Here is a 20117-nt window from a genome sequence, read left to right as displayed (position 1 = left end):
ATGTGTACCTAGGCAGAGAATGCCCATAGGGGTGAAGGGAGAGAAATCCCAAACCGCTGGCTCCTCGGGGCCTCTGAGAGCTCGGATGGGTAGTGAGTGTTTCAGGGAGAGGAAGGGAGCATGGTCAGGACTGAGCAAAGCCCTGGGAGCCAGCCTAGGTCTGGTTAATATACAGCATGTAGATTCCCAGAAATCAATGCTCATTTATAAAATACTGCTGCCCAGAGCCACCCTCTCTGCTTGATTCCAGGGTCGGTGTTAAGTATCTTTCTATTTATAAAGCAACTCTCACTGCAGTGGTGCAATGCCGGCCCTATACCCAGCCATGGAGGTGGGGCAGAGTCAGACAGAAGGAGAAACTGAGGCCTATAAACAAGATGCCAGAAACACCAGGAAGGTTTCTACCCCTGAGGGAGACTCTCTCCTTCCCTGGGCCCCCTTCCTAGAGGGCCTCCTGACCAATTGGCCAGTGCTACTCTCTTCTTGGCTCCCATGACCACCACTAGACAGGGTGGGCCTTTTGCAGTCTACTAAGTACTAAGGGAAAATGAGTTCAGAGGGACGGAAGCACCAGGAACCTGGCTTTCCGAGTCCAAGTTCTAACCTTTCCGGTGTCCAGCAGTTCCCCATCTCCTGCCTTCTCCAAGGCAGTCACACTAGCTCATGGGGTTGCCACAGCTAGGCAAGCCCCTTGCCTGGGTGCTGGATCCCCAGTTCCTTCTCTGTCTCTCCATCTCCCCGCCCACCTTTGGAGTCTTCAGGTCAAGGCCAAGAAACACTGGTGCCTCTCATGCTGAACTCCTGGGCTTCTCCCTTCCAATTCTGCTTTCAGGCTGAGGGACTGTCCTGCTCCCAGTCTCACACCTGGTGAGATGCAGCCCAGCCCCAGGGTTCCTCAGAACCAGCACATCACATACAACACCCTTCACTTAGCAGGACTCATATCCACAGAGCACATGAGAAGTCAGAGGCTCATCTCCAACACTTCACATCACACAAAGCACAAAGCTGGCGATGAAAGCCTCACGAGTGCTCCGGGCCACTTCCTCAGAAAATAAGGAAGGCCAGACGAGAGGCGGGGTAGAGGAGACCTCACCAGAGGCTCCTGAGGTCCTACTCATGGCCTGTAACTGGACACCCTGAGAGGGCCCTGTCCCCAGGACAACAGGACATACATACTTGTGAAAATGGACACACAAACATCTCCATTTTCTAACATACAGAATCGCAGAAGGTCAGAATCAGAAGGAAACCTGGGACTCATTCAGGTGTACACCCTCTGTACAACTGAAGAAAACGTGAACTTCTAGAGGGAAGAATAAACTCATCTAGGGTCACCTAGCAAAGCAGTAACAGAACCAATACAAAAACCTACCTTTCTCAACTCTGTGATCAGTGTCTTTTCCACTACACACTATTATTTCAACAAGCACTTATTAGGCAGAGATCTGCCAGACACTGAACTTGGCATAAGGGGTCGATGTAAGACATAGTTGGTCTCTGTTTTTAAGAAGATTAAAGTTTAAGAAGAGATGGAGACAGAGAGTGAGATGGAGGGAGAGATATATTAAACAAATAAGAACTTTAAAACAAATCTTTTATTCGGCACAAGAATGTAACATGTGGTCCAATACCCAGCAGGGCACAGAGAAGGAGGTGACTACTTCTGCTGGGGGCACTATCTGGGCCCACTAGGTGAGTAGGAGTCAGCCTGCCTAGCAAAGAAAAAAGAACAAGTGTCCCAGAAGTGCTGGCAAAGGCCACTGTTCTTTTGCTGAGCCCCTCCACCATAGAGCCAATGGTAAGCACCATATCTTAGTTTCCATCAAATTAGCTAATCAGAACGGCAAAAAAATATTTTTTTTAAATGAGGCTAGTATAAGGAGCCTCTGGAACAACATCAAGCATACCAACATTCACATCATGGGCTTGCTAGAAGGAGAAGAAAGAGAGCAAGGAATTGGAAACCTCTACAAAAAATAATGATGGAAAACTTCCCTAACTTGGTTAAGGAAATTGACATACAAGTCAAGGAAGTACAGAGAGTCCCAAACAGAATGAACCCAACGGGGCCCACACCAAGATACATCATAATTAAAATGCAAAACTTTAAAGACTGCCCTGACCGGTTTGGCTCAGTGGATAGAGCGTAGGCCTGCAGGCTGAAGGGTCCCAGGTTCGATTCCGGTCAAGGGCATGTACCTTGGTTGCGGGCACATCCCCAGGACGGGGTGTGCAGGAGGCAGCTGATCGAAGTTTCTCTCTCATTGATGTTTCAAACTCTCTATCCCTCTCCCTTCCTCTCTGTAAAAAATAATAAAGTATATTTAAAAAAAAAAAGTTTAAAGACTAAGAGAGAATCTTAAAAGCAGCAAGAGAAAAGCAGTTAGTTACTAACAAGGGAGCTCCCATAAGATTGTCAGCTGATTTCTCAACAGAAACTTCAGACAAAGAAGGATCCAGCAATTCCACTTCTGGGTTTATATCCAAAGAAACCCAAAACACTAAGAGACATATAATCCAGGAATTCTGGGTAAACTCTCCCCAAAATTTCAAGAACACATATATGCACCAGCTCATTTCTTTTGCCTCACTGCATCAGAGAGAGCAAGATGGGTCACCACCAGCTCTACTAGAACTATCGAAGAAAATTCAGCCAGGGTTCTCGTAATGCAGCGTATGCCCAAACTGGCATGGTCTAATCTGGAAATATGGCCTCAAAATGTGCTACCAGTGGTTTGCTCCATCAGTACACTAAGGACATAGGCTTCATTGAGTTGGACTAAGTGAACTTATGTGAATGGGTCATTCAAGACAATCTTGGTCATAAATTTTTTTAAAAACTTCAATTATCGTCTCAATGGATTCATCTTTAAAATTTGTGACTTATTTTCCCCCAGTTATATAAAAGTATTCATGCTGCAAAAAATGAATAAAAGACATATACATCTATATGTTCATTGCAGTATTACTTACAATAGTCAAGATAGGGAAGCAACCTAAGAGTCCATCAATAGGTGAATGGGTAAAGAAGTGATCCATATATACAATGGAAAATTACTCAGCCATGCCCTAGCCAGTTTGGCTCAGTGAATAGAGTGTCGGCCTTCAAACCAAAAGGTCCTGGGTTCGATTCCGGTAAAAGGTATGTACCTTGGTTGCCTGGTCAGGGCTCATGCAGGAGGCAACCAATCAATGTGTTTCTCTCACATCGATATTCCTCTCTCTCTTTCCCTCTCTTTCCACTCTTCTTAAAAATCAATGGAAAAATATCCTCAGGTGAGTATTAACAACAAAAAGAAGAAGAAGAAAGAAAGAAAATGACTCAGCCATAAAGAATAAAATAAAATAAAATCTTGCCATCTGTAACAGCATGGATAGACTTAGAAGGTGCTGTGCTGAGCGAAATAAGTCAGACAGAGAAAGACAAATGCCATATGATTTCACTTATATGTAGAATCTAAAGAACAAAATAAACAAGCAGAACAAAAACAGACTCATAGATACAGAGAACATTTTGACAGTTACAAGATGGGACGAAGTTACAGGGATGAAAAGGTGAAGGGATTAAGAAGTACAAATTGGTAGTTACAGAAAAGTCATGGGGATGTGAAGTACAGCATAGGGAATATAGTCAATTGTATTGTAATAACTATATATGGTATCAGATGAGTACTAGAATTATCAGGACAGTCACTTCGTAACATTTATAAGTGTTTAATCACTGGGTTGTACACCTGAAACTAATTTAATATGGTATGTCAACTATAATTGAAAATGAAAATTATTTTTATAAAAGATGAAAAAAAAGAGAGAAAGAGAGAACAAGTGTCCCAGTCCCAGGGAGAGCAGACGGCATGCGTGCACTGAGACAAGAAGTCTGTGGTAGAATCAAGAAAAGGGCAAGAAGAGCAGAGTGGCTGGAACATGCAGCCTGTGAGGCTATGGAGGCAGGGCCACAGGCCCATGCAAAGGGCTTGGAAGGCCATACAGAGCCTGATAGGGGACCACTGAAGTTAATCCACTCAGGTATGGTGAGCATCCTCCACACACCAGGCACAGGTATCAGGTCAGTAGACATGGCCACTCTATATGGATTGGCAAAGGATGGCTTGGAGGGGGCTGGTTAGAAGACTATTGTAACGTTCAGGTAAGACACCTGAGCACCCGAACTAGGAAAGTATAATTGAGAGACAGAGTGCAGATGGAGACAAGTGAACGTGGATGGGGGCGGGGGAGGGGGCGGTTTGAAAGAAAAAACTGAGAATAACTCCTGCATTTCTGGAAGGGGAAGGCTGGGATGGCTGATAATGTCCTTCACTGAGACCATCTTCTTCATTTAATAGACTCACCTGCCTTGTGCTGTTAGTTACCTTTTGTGCATACATACCTGAGACACCTTCGTGTTCCCTACGGGCTCAATTAATATCTGTGGGTTGATGTTGATTACAAAGCAAGCACAATTCCAAAGATGCAGAAAGCTTTACCAAGTGACAGTGTTGATGGATTGAGTACAAGAGTGGGGTCACACGTAACGACCCATCTCAACACCTAACCCATCACCATCTCACACCCTTCTTTTGTACAAGAGGGCTGTACAGACAGTGGTTCCTAAAAAGGACTGGGCACAGGAGCATTCACTGGCAGGAGCCAGGGAAAGGCGCGTGGAAACACGAAAGGCTACACTTTCACCATGTTGATTCTCTGCACTACGATAGGACTTGGCAAGCTGCTTTTAAATTCCCCAGTTGACTCAAATTCTCACTCCAGACTAAGAACCACCAATTAAATCCCCTTGTTTTGGAGAGAAACAGGCCTGCAAAGCTTAGCAGTGGTCCATAGGTTTAAATGGAGAATGGCGGGAGAACCAAGATGGCGGCATAGGTTAACGCCGGAGTTTGCTGCTTTGAACAACTACTTCAAAAGTGAAACCAAAAAACGGAAGGGACATCACCCAGAACCACAGGAACGCTGGCTGAGTGGAAGTCCTACAACTAGGAGGAAAGAGAAACGCATACGGACACTCAGAGGAGGCGCAGTGCTGAAGTCAAATTCTGAGGTGCGGAGTGCGCGGAGCGGGCTGGCGGCGGAGGGCGCGGTTGGCGTATTCAATCGGGAGGGAGTCGCAGACTCTGAGCTCCAGATCCGGGCGAGTCTTTAGGGACCCAGACTCAAACGGGAGAAGCGGGACTGTCTGGCTTCGGTCAGAGCGAGTGCAGCTTTCTCTCTGAGCTTTGCAGCGGGTGCTGGGACTCAGAGAGGCAGAGCCCCTGGGGACAGGACTGAGAGCCGCTATAACTGCTCTCTCCGGCCCACCCTGTTGATCCTGTGCGACCCGCCCCGCCCAAGCCCTGCACACAGGCATTTGTCGGATAGCCTCAGGCAAACGCCAGATTAGCACCTCCCTAGAGGACAGAAGTTCTCTCACTGCTGACACAGCTGATTCTCATAGCCACTTGGCCTGGAGGTCAAACCCTCCCTGGAATTAGCTACAACAATCAAGATTTAACTATAAGACTGCAAACAAAGACCACTAGGGGGTGCACCAAGGAAGCATAACAAAATGCGGAGACAAAGAAACAGGACAAAATTGTCAATGGAAGATATAGAGTTCAGAACCACACTTTTAAGGTCTCTCAAGAACTGTTTAGAAGCCGCCGATAAACTTAATGAGATCTACAAGAAAACTAATAAGACCCTCGATCTTATATTGGGGAACCAACTAGAAATTAAGCATACACGGACTGAAATAACGAATATTATACAGACTCCCGACAGCAGACCAGAGGAGCGCAAGAATCAAGTCAATGATTTGAAATGCGAGGAAGCAAAAAACACCCAACCGGAAAAGCAAAATGAAAAAAGAATCCAAAAATGCGAGGATAGTGTAAGGAGCCTCTGGGACAGCTTCAAGCGTACCAACATCAGAATTATAGGGGTGCCAGAAGATGAGAGAGAGCAAGATATTGAAAACCTATTTGAAGAAATCATGACAGAAAACTTCCCCCACCTGGTGAAAGAAATGGACTTACAGGTCCAAGAAGCGCGGAGAACCCCAAACAAAAGGAATCCAAAGAGGACCACACCAAGACACATCATCATTAAAATGCCAAGAGCAAAAGATAAAGAGAGAATCTTAAAAACAGCAAGAGAAAGAAACTCAGTTACCTACAAGGGAATACCCATACGACTGTCAGCTGATTTCTCAACAGAAACTTTGCAGGCCAGAAGGGAATGGCAAGAAATATTCAAAGTGATGAATACCAACAACCTACAACCAAGATTACTTTATCCAGCAAAGCTATCATTCAGAATTGAAGGTCAGGTAAAGAGCTTCACAGATAAGGAAAAGCTAAAGGAGTTCATCACCACCAAACCAGGATTATATGAAATGCTGAAAGGTATCCTTTAAAAAGAGGAAGAGGAAGAAAAAGGTAAAGATACAAATTATGAACAACAAATATGCATCTATCAACAAGTGAATCTAAGAATCAAGTGAATAAATAATCTGATGAACAGAATGAACTGGTGATTATAATAGAATCAGGGACATAGAAAGGGAATGGACTGACTATTCCTGGGGGGGAAAGGGGTGTGGGAGATTCGGGAAGAGACTGGACAAAAATCGTGCACCTATGGATGAGGACAGTGGGTGGGGAGTGAGGGCGGAGGGTGGGGCGGGAACTGGGAGGAGGGGAGTTATGGGGGGGAAAAAAGAGGAACAAATGTAATAATCTGAACAATAAAGATTTAATTAAAAAATAAATAAATAAATAAATAAATGGAGAATGGCCACAAATGGGAGACCTGCCCTAGTCCACGCTGGTTCTCAGAGGTCCCTGCAGAGCTAGGCAGGAAGGCAGAGCAACACCTGCATTCAAGAGCCAATCTGCATCCCTCCTCCCATAGCTGTGCGCTGAGAGCGGAGGCTGGGCCTGGGGGTGGGGTGCTGTAAGGAATAGAGCCTGTTCTGCCAGCTACTTTGAGAGGGCCAGGGAGGAAGAGGAGAAATGAAAGCTAGGAAGATATTTTCCCATGATTTGTGCCGTTCGAGATGCCCTGAAGCAATATTTATCCTGCGGCTCTGTCCCACTTTCGTTTATTATCCAGCTTAGCCTGAGTTATCACAGCTAGGACAGGACCTATAAACTAGCTATCTGACACCATCGAGACCGTGCAGTGTATTTTAAAATCTCAAAGAGCAGATTTTACCCTCCATGGAAATTTAAAGAAACAAGTGCATTCCTCATCCTCTGGGAACTGTGGCCATCCTGGAAGCGGACACAAGGAGAACCTGTAACTCAGTTGCCACACTCCCAGAGAAACACACTAAAGTTTGCATCATCCACACCCTTCCATGTCCTACCTACCAATGTAGATCGATTCTGGTCACTGACCCTTGTTCAGACCTGTCAGACACCTTCCAAAGGTCCAAATCATTTATAGGGTTGAATTTTAATCATTTGTCAACAGCAATTAATTAAAATATTTGCCGGTAAATGAATAAATAATGAATTTATTGAGCACTTTCTATTACATATTAGATCTGTGCTGGGCAAAGGGGTTAACAGTATAAGATCAAGTCCTCAGTTATCGTGCCTACCAGATCCAGTCCTAAAATACACAGGCTGGATAATTAACAATACATGAAAGATAGGAGTCTTGGGGTGGGCAGGTGGGCAGCAGTTGCGGCCATGATGTCCAAGGCCAAGGGTTGGGACTGGCATCAAGGAAAACTTGACTAGAAGGTGAACAGTAATTCCCAGACTGCCAGCAGTTTCTAAAGATCAGATTAGTCATGTGATCTAGTTACTGGGTTTAGGGCCGTGCACAAAACCAGAAGGAAAAAAATGACAAAAAAATCCTTGCCTTCATATATGATTTATATTGAGGACATGGGTGCAACAAAAAAGAATGACAATTTAAAAAGAAGTAAAAAATATATGTCTGGTGTGCTATGTAGGAAATAAAGAGATGGAGGGAGGGCAGCTATTTTAAAGAGAATAGTAAGGGAAGGTCTCAATGAGCAAGGGCAGTGACAGGGGTATGACTTGGGAAGCTGTTATAATAATCCAAGCGAGAGATGATGGTGGTGGCTCTGATCAGGGCTGTAGCAGTGAAAGTGGTAAGAAAAGGAGCGATCCAGTTTGTTCTATACAGGAAACGGGGTGGGGGGAGGCCAAAAGTGAATTTTCCAATACATTAAGATGTCTATTAGTCATCCAAGTAGAGATGTAAACCCAGGATTTTATGAGTCAAGGAACTTTAGAAACAGGAGAGACTTTAGAATATATATAACCTAGGAGTCCTAGCCCAACAGGTGATGATGTGACGGTAGACCATGAAGCCTTACCTGGTGACTCTCCCAGCAGGTGCCACTGCCATACTGGTCCTTCTACTCTACTCAGGGTCCATGTCATCATCCCCAACATCCCTGCAGGGCTTAGGTGGGGAGACCTGATCTATGTATCCATCTCATTCTATATGTAACATACTCTGAGGCCAGAAGGAGCCATGTGACTTGCCCAAGGCCCCTCCCAGCAGCTGCAGAGCAGGGCTCTATGCTGCACAGATCCACAAATTAGATTTTGTTTTTAGGCGGGAAAGATCTCTGCTTCTAGAAGTTTTTTAACCCAGCTGGCATGGCTCAGTGGTTGAGCGTCGACCTATGAACCAGGGGGTCACGGTTCCATTCCTAGTCAGGGCACATGCCCGGGGTGTGGGCTCGATCTCCAGTGAGGGGTATGCAGGGGGGCAGCCAATCGATGTTTCTCTCTCATCATTGATGTTTCTATCTCTTTCTCTCTTTCCCTTCCTCTGAGATCAATAAAACTATTTTTAAAAAATAGTCATAAAAAATAAATTATTTACACAAAAGTGCTTTTAAATTCTGGGTTTTCCCCCATGTAAACATTATTTGCAAAACCATGCTACATAATATCTGGGTGCAAACTGGACACATCTATGGCTGACATGAGAATATAGGTTACTGGTATGAAATTAGAGTGACTGCAAAGTCTGTCTCCACAGAAAGAAAGGAAAATACTGAGGTCTGGCAGGGACAATATGGATGTCAAAAGGCTCTGGAATATTCCTTGAAAACACCATAAATGAAATGGATGGGAAAGAAATTCAGATTTAAGTGACATTTATTGAGCACCTTCTATTTCCAGGTTGTTCTTTCACTTCACTCAATCCTCACAGCAATCCTGAAGACAGTACAATTCCAGGTGGAGGACGTGGCACTTAGAGAGGTAAAGGGACTTGCTCAGGTCACAGCACCAAAAACATGACAGAGATGGGACTCAGGACACCTCGTGCCTCAAAGACACTCTGACTCCTAAATCAGAGCTCTTCAACTACCACACTGCCTCCAAAAAATGAGGAAAGAAGGGACCCCCCGCCAATCAGGTTCAAGGCTTAGTCTAACTCGAGGGACTGAGCACATCCTTCACCTCCACCCTTCTCCAGGATTGCACCTCTAGACAATTACTTCTGGCCAACGGGAAGTCAGTCACCTGCCCACCATAGTGCCTAACATAGTCATTGTCTTCCCCGCTTCAATATTGCTTTAAACTGCCTCCTTTATCAAGTGCTCCAGACTCCCTGCCATGCCTCAGCGTCCTCCAGTGGGATAATGGACCTGGAAGGACCTCTCAGATGCCAGGCTCTGCACTGCATGCCCCCAACCCTTGGACCCACAGTCCTTTCCAGCTGTAATTACTGACACCCTTACTGACACCCACGGTTCTGAGTGTTTACAGTATTTATTATTAACAATTATATCATACTAGATGCCGGATGATTAAAAATTCGTGCAAGAGTAGGCCTTCCTTCCCCCAGCTGCTGGCACCAGCTTCCCTCTGGCACCCGGGACCCAGGCTGCTTCCCTCTCTGGCCACTCGCAGGTACCCGGGACCCAGCTGGCTTCCCTCCGGCCCCATTAGGAAGGACATCCAGAATGATCTCCTAAAGACGTCTGGTCTAATTAGCATATTACCCTTTTATTATTATAGATTACTTATGAAGAGCACTTTCACTTCCCTAAGCTGTCACACTAACTCACGTAGTCCTCATCACTACTCTGCTGGTAGAGAGGGCAGGTATACATATCACCATTTGACATGTGAGGTAACAGATATGGGGGACAAGGAACTTTTCCAAGGACATCAAACTAATTAATATCTGAACCACAACTAGAAATCAGAGGTTCTCATTTACAGGCAAAAGGTCCTTCCACCAGACCATACGAATCCCCTCTTGCCTGACCTCCTAGGGTAGGGTCTTCTCCCACATCTCCTCTCAGAAAGTGCCAAAGTCCACCAAACCTTCCCCCAGCCAAGGCCAACCTGTCCCTAACCACAGAGGATTTAAAAGAGAGTGAGTACCCTCTGCTCACTAAGAGGGAAGACAGAGCACTTTACAGAGGGAGAAGGCAGACTGCATGCTGAGAGCCTTCACCCCTCTGCAATGCTCCAAGTCAAGAAGCTGGAATGGTCAGTGAAAACTCAGGAGCAGGTGAAAATGGAGCCAGTTTTCTCTTCTCTGACTACACTCCATAGAGAGTCCCATCCAGGCAGACTGCTGCCAGGGGGCTGGAAGGAGGAGAGAAATGACAAGAAGATAAGCGCATGCACACTTCACGTTCCCAGCTCCACTTAATACCACATGAGATCACTTATATTTCTCTACTACCTTCCTCCTGAGTCATGTCCAAACCTGAGCTCATCCATCCGCACGCCAGCCCACTGCTGGCCAGGAGAGGAGGCGGCCCAGCAACGACTACGCATCACATCTTACTCATTTGCTCACCAAATGCTTTACTGATAGAGACACACAGAGAAGGAAGGTGGGAGTCGCCTTGGCTTCCTGAAGCACAGGGCCTGGCCTGAGAAGAGAGCTGAGATCTAACAAATCCTCCCCACCCAGACCCCAGTTCTACCCAATCCCTATAACCTCTCTTGAGACATTCATCAGTGAAGAGCATTTCACGAGTAAGTAATAATGATTCCTAGACAGAAAGAGACAAGAGAGACACAAGGGAATAGGGGCGGGGAAAAGACAGAAAGTAGCTATGCTCTTCCCCTGCTTTGGCACCTGTCCTCTTGGCCCTCAGATACTCTTGTACCCTGGCCCGGATTTGTTACTGTGTACATGAATTCTGCTCTGTGTGCTAGATGCTGAGCAGCTTCCGGCAGGGCCAGAGCTGGCTCATCCAGTGCCCTTGCAGCACCTGGCACATACATATTGGAAACACATCCATGCTGGCTCTCCTCTTGGTTTTGAATTGAAAGATGGCATAAAGAAACAGGCCAGACAGAAAATTTTATGAAGATCTTATCAACTAAATAGGTTTGAAGCATCTGGAAGGAGTTGGTACAGTGTAGAGGGATAAGATTTCTTCTGATGATAAAAGAGTGAATGGCCCTGGCCAGTGTGGCTCAGTTGGTTGGGAGTTGTCCCATGCACTGAAAGGTTGGCAGTTCAAGTCCGGTCAGGGCACATACCCGGGTTGCAGGCTTGATTCCCAATAGGGAGTGTGCAGGAGGCAGCCAATCAATGTTTCTCTCTCACATTGATGTTTCTCTCTCTCTCTCTCTCTCTCTCTCTCTCTCTCTCTCTCTCTCTCTCTCTCCCTCTCCCTCTCCCTTTCTCTCTCCCTATAAATAAATTTTAAAAAATCTTTTTAAAAAAACACGAATGAATGGTTCTTTGCCAAGGATGACTGACGCTAGCCCTGCCTTGCAAGGCGCTGAGATAAACGGTGTTGTGTAATCTCCCAAACCTGGGCTTCTATAGCACTTTTGGTACATTATGTGTGATATAATGGTGCCTCCTGGAGCTGCTCTTCCCCTCTACCCTGGGGCTCCCTATGGCCATACAGAGGGAATCACCCCAGGTGTGCCTTCATCCACAAAGGCCTGCCACCCCTGCTCACTTCATTCCCTCCAAGGGACATGACCCTGCAGAATCAGGCCCAGATTTCCCAAAGGAGCCAGTGGATGGGCCCAGGGAGGTGGTCAATGCACGTGGGGACTCTGCAGGTAGTGTAAGGTACATCCAGCCCTCACCCAGGAGGACCCTGGAGGAGAATCACTCAGCCTGTCAGGAGTCACATCCATCCCCCAGTAGCTCACAGACCCTGCCATCCCAAGCTTGCAGAAGAGGCCATGGGAGGCCATGCTCACAGCACTTAGGCAGCACTGCTAGACTTGGACCCACATTTGAGAAGCCTGTGCACACCCCAAACCTAGCCCGTCATGGACTCCTTGCTCCCACATCTACCCCAGCCTGTCTCCATCATCCCTCTCTGTCTGAACCTTGGGACTACCCCAGCACTCATCTTCACTGAACACTACGTACCTAGCACTCTCCTAACCACCAAAGGGGAAGGCAGGTGCAAAAGTACATAAGATATAACCCCAACCTCAAGGGGCTGCAGCTGCTTCTACTCTAAGCTGAACAGTACTACACAGTAGCTATATGCTTACTTCTCATCCCCGAAATATGTGCTAGTCTCTCTGGGTCCTCCTTGTATGGTATAGAGCAGTGATGGCGAACCTATGACACGCATGTCAGAGGTGACACACGAACTCATTTTTTTGGTTGATTTTTCTTTGTTAAATGGCATTTAAATATATAAAATAAATATCAAAAATATAAATCTGTTTTACTATGGTCGCAAATATCAAAAAATTTCTATATGTGACACGGCACCAGAGTTAAGTTAGGGTTTTTCAAAATGCTGACACGCTGAGCTCAAAAGGTTTGCCATCACTGGCATAGAGTAACTTCCTGGATGAAAGAGCTAAAAATCTCAGTCTGTGCTCAAAACCCCATTCCTACTGCTCAACTTCACTGGTTATCGTTAATGTCAAATAAAAGCCATGGTGAAATATCACTTCACATCCATCAGAATGGCTAAAACGACAAGAGGGACAATGGGTTGGTGAGGGCCTATGAGGGAGGGGAGAGGAGGATGGGAACGGGCTGGAAGAGGTTAATGGGAGGGAAAGAAGGACCTATGTAATACTTTCAACAATAAAGAGTTTTTTAAAAGAAAAAGAAAAAGGAACCAAAAATAAATAAATAAAAAATAACAAGAGAAAATTCCAAGTGCCTAGACAAACACAGGCCAAACAGAACTCTCACTGCTGCAGGGAGTATAGACTGACACAACCAGTGTGGGAAACTGGGAATAACATCAGAAGTGGAATATGCCACTCAGCAATTCCATTCTTTCCTATAAACCAACAGAAATGGGTTTCAATGAAAAGGTATACCAGAATATTCATAGAAGGGGAAGTACTATTTAAAAATAACCAAAGTCTAGAAACTACTAAAATGTCCATCAACAGTAGAAAGGCTAACTCAATGTGATATATAGTCCCACAGTGGAATATCACAGCAATGAAAATTCATGAACTATAGCCACTTGCAACAGCATGGATGAATCTCAGTGGGTAAAATGTTGAAGAAGCCAGACACAAAAGAGCACATACTAAATGATTCCACTGGTATGAAGTTCAAAAATGAATCTATGCTATTAGATGTCAGGATGGTGGTTATGCTTCACCCGGGGCTTCTGTGGGGCTTTTAGGTGCTTTACGTGACATGAAGGCAGCCTCCTGAGGCTGCTCTTTTCTATACTTTGGGGCTCTCTGGGGTCCTTGCCCAGGGGCCTGAGGGTAACTCCTGGGATGTTGGTAAAGTTCAGTTTCTTAAGCTGGGTACTGGTCCCATAATGTGTTCACTTTACCAAAGTTCATTGAATTTTCATGTCTGTATGTTTTACTTCAATAAAAGGTAAGAAAAAATTTCCATTCTCTCCATTTATTCACCCCTGAAGCCCTTTTATATTAGGGAACAAACTTGTTCTTGTAAAGAAAAAAAAAAAAGCACTGATCATCTGTGAGTGTGTACAGTAACTAGTGTTTTTTCATCTCTAAAATGAAGAATGTGATAAAAGGCAGTGATCAACCTAAGGACTTGTATGCATGCATATAAGCATAACCAATGGACACAGACACCAGGGAGGTGAGGGCATGAGCGGTGGATAAGGACACACATGTAATACCTTAATCAATAAAAAATAAATAAAATAAAATGAAGAATGTGAGATAATCTCTAAGGAACCTTCCAGTTCTAGATAGTATGATGCTTTAATCTTAGTCTTAGTAAAACCTCATTAATCAGTAATAAGAAATACTTCCAAATTAGTGAAAAGTACAAAATATGGAACCTTGGTTTAAAGAAGGCAGTGTGACTGCTTTAGAGAACTAAGCATGTTACAAATTAAAACATAGCCTGGCCAGCATAGCTCAGTGGTTGAGTACTGAGCCATGAACAAGGAGGCCACGATTTGATTCCTGATGAGGGCACGTATCCAGGTTGTGGACTCCATCCCCAGTAGGGGGCATGCAGGAGGCAGCCCATCGATAATTCTCTTGTCATTGATGTTTCTATCTCTCCCTCTCCTTTCCTCTTTCTGAAATCAATAAAAATATATTTAAATATGTATATGTAAATGTTCACCAAATTGAAGTTAATGAAAAAAAATTACAATCTACATTAGGCTCCTACTACTTAATACTGCCTGGATATTATTAAAATCCCGTGTCTTGCCCACATTAGATCCTCATTTCAACCATTTTAGTCAAGAGGAGCCATGAATGCCAAATTACTACATCTGCTACATTATCAGTGACCAAAGTAGAGCATGATGTAGCAACATAGACTCAGGCCCCTCCAACTCCCAGGCCCCGCGCTTCTCTGCCCAGCGCTGTGAGATGAAGCCTCTGCCGCCCGGGAAAAGCTGAGCCCGGCCCGAGCCCTATCTCACTCCTTGAGGACCGTCTGAATAAGGCTGCCTTCGAACATGGCAGACACACAGATTACCTAGGAAATTTACGATGCCCCTGAGAGCTCGGCAACACCACTGATAGCAGCGGACTGGAGCAGGCAGCAGGATGGAGAGTTCTAGGCACCATCATAAATAAAACCTCTGCTCAGTGGCTAATCTCACAGTGCCTCACAAATACACACATGGAACGACCGAGGCTCACTCACAGCCTTGAGAGCTCACACCAGAGGCATCTCCCTCCAACTGTCAGCAGTCACAGCTTCACCAGAAACTCTCTCTGGGCCTCAGTATCTCCTTCTGTACAATGGGGGGGAAATGCTCCATGATCCTCACCTGGCTTTGCAGTGGTGACAAAGGAACTGGTTCGCTAACACTTTAAATATTTCTGGACCTCTCCTACCAAACAAGAGAGCATGGGGAATAATGGCTCAAAGGAAGTCATTTGCCGGAGGCCATGATGCAAGTCCAAGGAGCAGCATCTGCCCAAGGGATTGGCAGCTCATAAAAATTTACTGAAAAGTGAGTAAACCTTGATTCCCAATAAACTCCTCACTGACAGTTCTCCTTGCCCCACACCAGCAGAGAGAGAGAGAGAGCGATGGGTTAATGGCCAAGTACTCGTGGAAGAGTTAACTCACAGGGTGCAGCATCTTTGCCAAGATCTAATGCAGTGAGTACTCCTTCATTCCATCAGAAACAAGGGCAGCTGAGTTAGGTCTCCCTTCCCCCAGCCCTGGAGCTGTGAGCAAACTTCCCTTCCTCCAGGCTCCACCACCTGTCTCTGGACCAAATATGGATCACAGAGAGGCATTTCCTGAGCTCTGTAAGCTTGCTGACCCTGGAGGTTAATCCTACCCCCTGTGGCCAGGCCACACGGATGATAAGCCTCTCCCTCCCCCAGAGAACCACGGAATCCTAGAATTTCAGAGCTATAAGGGACCTAAGAAACCATTAAGTTCCAGGCCCCAAATGTCCAGGGATTATCCCAACATCACAAAGCAGAATGGAGAGGCCAAGGTTCAAAGCTAGGTCCTCTGACCCTCAGACGAATGCTCTTTTTACTAAACCCAAGATAAAGCCTACTTGACATCCTAAATGTCACTGTGGCCCTTCAGTGGTGGTGACCTGGAACGCTATGTAGACAAGGATTGAGTGGGGTGCAAAGAAAGAGGGCTGTGCTCACTTAGCAATAAAACCCTCAAGCCAAGGATGAGGGTTTTACAGTTAAGTATTTGCGGACCTGCCACTTAAACTCACAGGACCAATATTCTGCATCACCTCATCCAAAAATCTCTGGGAGTCATTCTTCAGGCTAGGACTTATGCAAGGGCTAGGGAGAGTGGCTAGCCCTACGGGGAAGAGAAGTAACTGAGTCAAAGGGTGAAGGAGACTAGAGTGAGTTAGGAGTAAAATCCAGAACACTCAAATCAACTATTTATTGATGCCGCTATTCATTTGCTGGACAAATATGCATCCAATGATCTCTCTGTGCAAGGTATGGTTGGATTCCTAACCAATGCTGCATCCTACAGAGTGTGAACTTCTCTCCTGTCCCTGCTACTAACTTCAGGAACAAGTCGCCTTCCTGTATGCTCCACAGACCCTGTGTCTGAAAACAGAGGTAAAAAAAATCCCCAGGAATGATGTTGTGAGACTCAAAAGTGACAATCTATATGAAAGTGCATTTGGAAACAGAAAGCCTGCGTCAGTATAGGGTCACCATCATGTCCTCCTCCCCTGTTCTTTCATTAGGGACTGGGCACCGCAGCCTGAGCCTCCCCGCCAGACAGTCTTCTCCAAAGGCCCCCTGTAGCTCAGCCCTGTATGTGGCCTCTTCCCTCCCTGTAGCCTCTGACCCCACTTGGCCCACCTTCCAGGTCAAGAACTGGGGAGAGTGTGGAGAGTAATGGGAGGACTGCAAAGAGCGGAGAACAGAGAAGAGCTGCCTAATCAACTGGAGAAAGAAATCCAGCCACCACATTAACATAGAAGGTGAGTCTCTAATATCCACAGCCAGCAGCTCACACCAGAGATTTTCTGTATCCTCCAGGGCAGAGCAAGGGATTACCACTGATGTGCTATCTGCTCCAATTCTTCCTGCCAGGAGTCAAGTATAATACCTCAGTAATGCGCTTGTGGTGATGTTCCCTACACAGAGATATGTAAAATATACACAGTAGATGGGGAATGCCACACACTGACATCTGTCTCTTGCAGATACTTCCTTCTCCAGGATGTGAAACCCAGGAAAATCCTCTGGGCAGCATAAAGCTGTAGGCAGAACACTACCCTGGGGGGCAGAGACCAGCACAAACCATCAGTAACCTAGGCACAGTAATTAAGCAGATTTCGTTGAGTGGCAAATGTCTGTAAAACACCACTCTAGGAGGGGTGAGAAAGGAGGAGAAAGGCAGTGAAATACAAAATGAGAAAGTTTGTTCCCTGTCTCACGCCTTGTGTTTCAATTCTGGGGTTTAGCCATACACACAAATATTTTATAGCTGGGCAGAATGTGAAAAGTGGCAAAATAGAGGTAGAAATGTAATGAATGCAAGATTAAAAAGAGAAGAAATCACCATATTCAATTATGGGGGCAAGGAGTGACAAGGCTTTATGGACAAGATATTTAAGCTGAACCTTAAATGGTTGATAGGCTTTGGAAGACAGCCAGCGGGCAATGGGAAATGAGGTAAAAGGAACCAGTTGAGCTCAAGGTGGAAAAGCATTCATTCATTCATCCTTTCATTCAACAACTACTCTAGCACCAGGGAGTTTCCTTGTGCTGGAGGTGTAGAGATGAAGAGCACAAACAAGCATGGGTTGGTCTAAATTGACTGGAGCCAGGGACCATGGAAGAGGATGGGAATAAGCCTGGAGAAGAGAGTTGGGGCCCTACCTGAGAGATTTACCAGTGACTAGCAAGACCCTCCCATTCCCATCACGTCAACGGTAGGAGGAAGTAGAAGGCCTGTGTCCGCTGAGGTCCCCACTGCCTTCCCACTGGTACTCTTACCCAGCAGGCTGCCAGGGGTCTCCATATCTGCCTCCCCTCTCACGGTGGGGAAGATGGTGCTTTGAGGCCTGGGAGAAAAGGGAAAGATGTAGTGTAGAGCCTGGTATGATTATAACTTGTCTCACCAATGTCCCTTAATCTACCCAGGGGCCCTATTAGCTCTGCTGAAAAGGTACTGACAGGAAAGAAAATGGTTCTCCTCTGGCCTGAAAGCAGAGTTGGATTAAATGAGCCAAAAATGCTGAAAATGCCCTGTTACCTGGTCTCGGTTGTCACTATTATCTCCTCCCTAGCCCAATCAAAGGCCAGCAAGAGCCCCATCAACTGGACTCCGGGCCCACAAATACCTCTTCAGTAGGAGAGTTGACAACTTCTCTGCTATTGGTTTCAGCAGGTCTCACAGCCAGGAACACCCTTGCTATGATGGAAGCCAATCATCCTCTTGTTATGACCTCCACTATCACCAGAATCAATTATTTAGCATCCAGATGCATAAAACACAATTCTGGAAGTTGTGAAGAGCAAGTTAAACAAACACAGAATTATATAATCTCAACACAAAAGTTGTCAAAGGAGCTGGGAGCTCGGTGTTGTTGCAGGAGAAAAGGGAAAGACAACCAAGAGCATTTTCCCCAAGCCGTCTCCACACTAGTTGTTGTCCACAATTCCTCCTCAGATAATGAGCTGCTTCAAATGACCTTTAATATCCCATCCATTCCAATAAATGGTGCTGGATATCCACATATCTGCACACAAAAAATGAAGTTGAACCCATACCTCACACCATACACAAAAATAACTCACAGGGGATCATGGACCTAAATGCAAGAGTTAAAAGTAGAAAACACTTAGAAAAAACATAGGAATAAATCTTTGTGACCTTAGGTTAGGCAATGTTTTCTCAGATGCAACACCAAAAGTAATACAAGAAAAATTAGATAACTTGGACTTCATTAAAATTAAAAACTTTTATGCTGCAAACGATACCACCAAGAAAGTGCAAAGACAACCCATAAAATATGAAAAAACATTTGCAGATCATGTATCTGATAAGGAGCTTATATCCAGAATATATAAAGAACTCCTACAAATCAATAATATAGACAAATAACTCAGTTTAAACATAGGCAAAGTATGTTAATATTTCTCCAAAGGAAATATACAAATGGCAAATAAGTAGATGAACAGATATGTTCAACATTATTCATCATCAGAGATATACAAATCAAAACCACAATGAAATGCCATTTCATATCCACAAGGATGGCTACAAAAAGACAGATAATAACAAGTGTTGGCAAAGGTGTGGATAAATTGGAATCCTTTATTTTTGCTAATGGGAACATAATATGGTACAGCTGTTTTGGAAAACAGTTTGGTGGTTACTCAAAAAGTTAAATATAGAGTTACTACATGACCCAGCAATTCCTCTCCTGGGTATATAACCAAGAGAAATGATAATATGTCCACATAGAAACTTGTACACAAATCTTCATTTTAGCATTATTCATTATAGTCAAAAAATTTATATAACCCAAATGTCCATCAAGTGATGAATGGATAAACAAAAGGTGGCTATACCCATACAATCAATTATTATTCAGCAATAAAAAGGAATGAAGTACTGGCATATAATATAACATAGATGAGCACTGAAAACATTCTGCTAAGCAAAAGATTCCAGTCACAAAAGACCCTATCTATATATATAAAAGCCTAATGTGCAAATTGTCCCCTTGGGAGTTTGACCGGGAGACCGGGAGTTTGATCACTCACTATGACATGCACTGACCACCAGGGGGCGGCACAGAATGAAGGAAGGCCCCAGCCAGCAGCCAGCAACCAGGGAAGGAAGGCCCTGGATGGAAGCCAGAAGGCCCTGATTGGCCCTGATTGCCAGCCAGGCCTAGGGACCCTACCCGTGCACAAATTTCATGCACCAGGCCTCTGGTATTGTATAATTCCACTTATAAGAAATGTTCAGAATAGACAAGTCCATAGAAACAGAACACAAATTAGTGGTTGCCTAGGGCTGGAGTTGGAGAGAAGGTTGGGGAGAAATGAGGAGTGACTGCTAATGGGTATGGGGTTTCTTTGGGGGGTAAGAAAATATTCAAAAATAAATTATGGTGACATACAACTCTGTGAACATACCAATCTACTGAGTTGTACATGAAATGAGTGTATTAGTTTGCTAGGGCTACCATAACAAAGTACCACAGACTGAGTGGCTTAAACTTC

At 45.0% G+C, this 20117-nt stretch overlaps 1 protein-coding gene across 9 annotated transcripts in view; it reads right to left on the bottom strand.

Annotated features, from left to right (window-relative positions):
* The window catches only part of TSPAN9 (tetraspanin 9), a 208229-nt gene that overhangs the window by 112286 nt on the left and 75826 nt on the right, over window positions 1-20117 (bottom strand). For 2 of the 9 annotated variants that reach the window (XM_036298109.1, XM_036298117.1), the window contains exon 3: window positions 17877-17944. The exons of the other annotated variants lie outside the window; for them this stretch is intronic. In XM_036298109.1, coding sequence (XP_036154002.1) covers window positions 17877-17901 — 25 coding nt within the window. In that variant the 5' untranslated portion in view covers window positions 17902-17944. The remainder of the gene's footprint in view (window positions 1-17876; window positions 17945-20117) is intronic. 9 annotated transcript variants of the gene reach the window in all.

This window comes from Myotis myotis, unplaced genomic scaffold (genome assembly GCF_014108235.1).
Source record: "Myotis myotis isolate mMyoMyo1 unplaced genomic scaffold, mMyoMyo1.p scaffold_m19_p_3, whole genome shotgun sequence".
NCBI lineage: Eukaryota > Metazoa > Chordata > Mammalia > Chiroptera > Vespertilionidae > Myotis > Myotis myotis.
The sequence above is the reverse complement of the archived record's forward strand: the minus strand, read 5'-3'. Positions and strand labels throughout refer to the sequence as shown.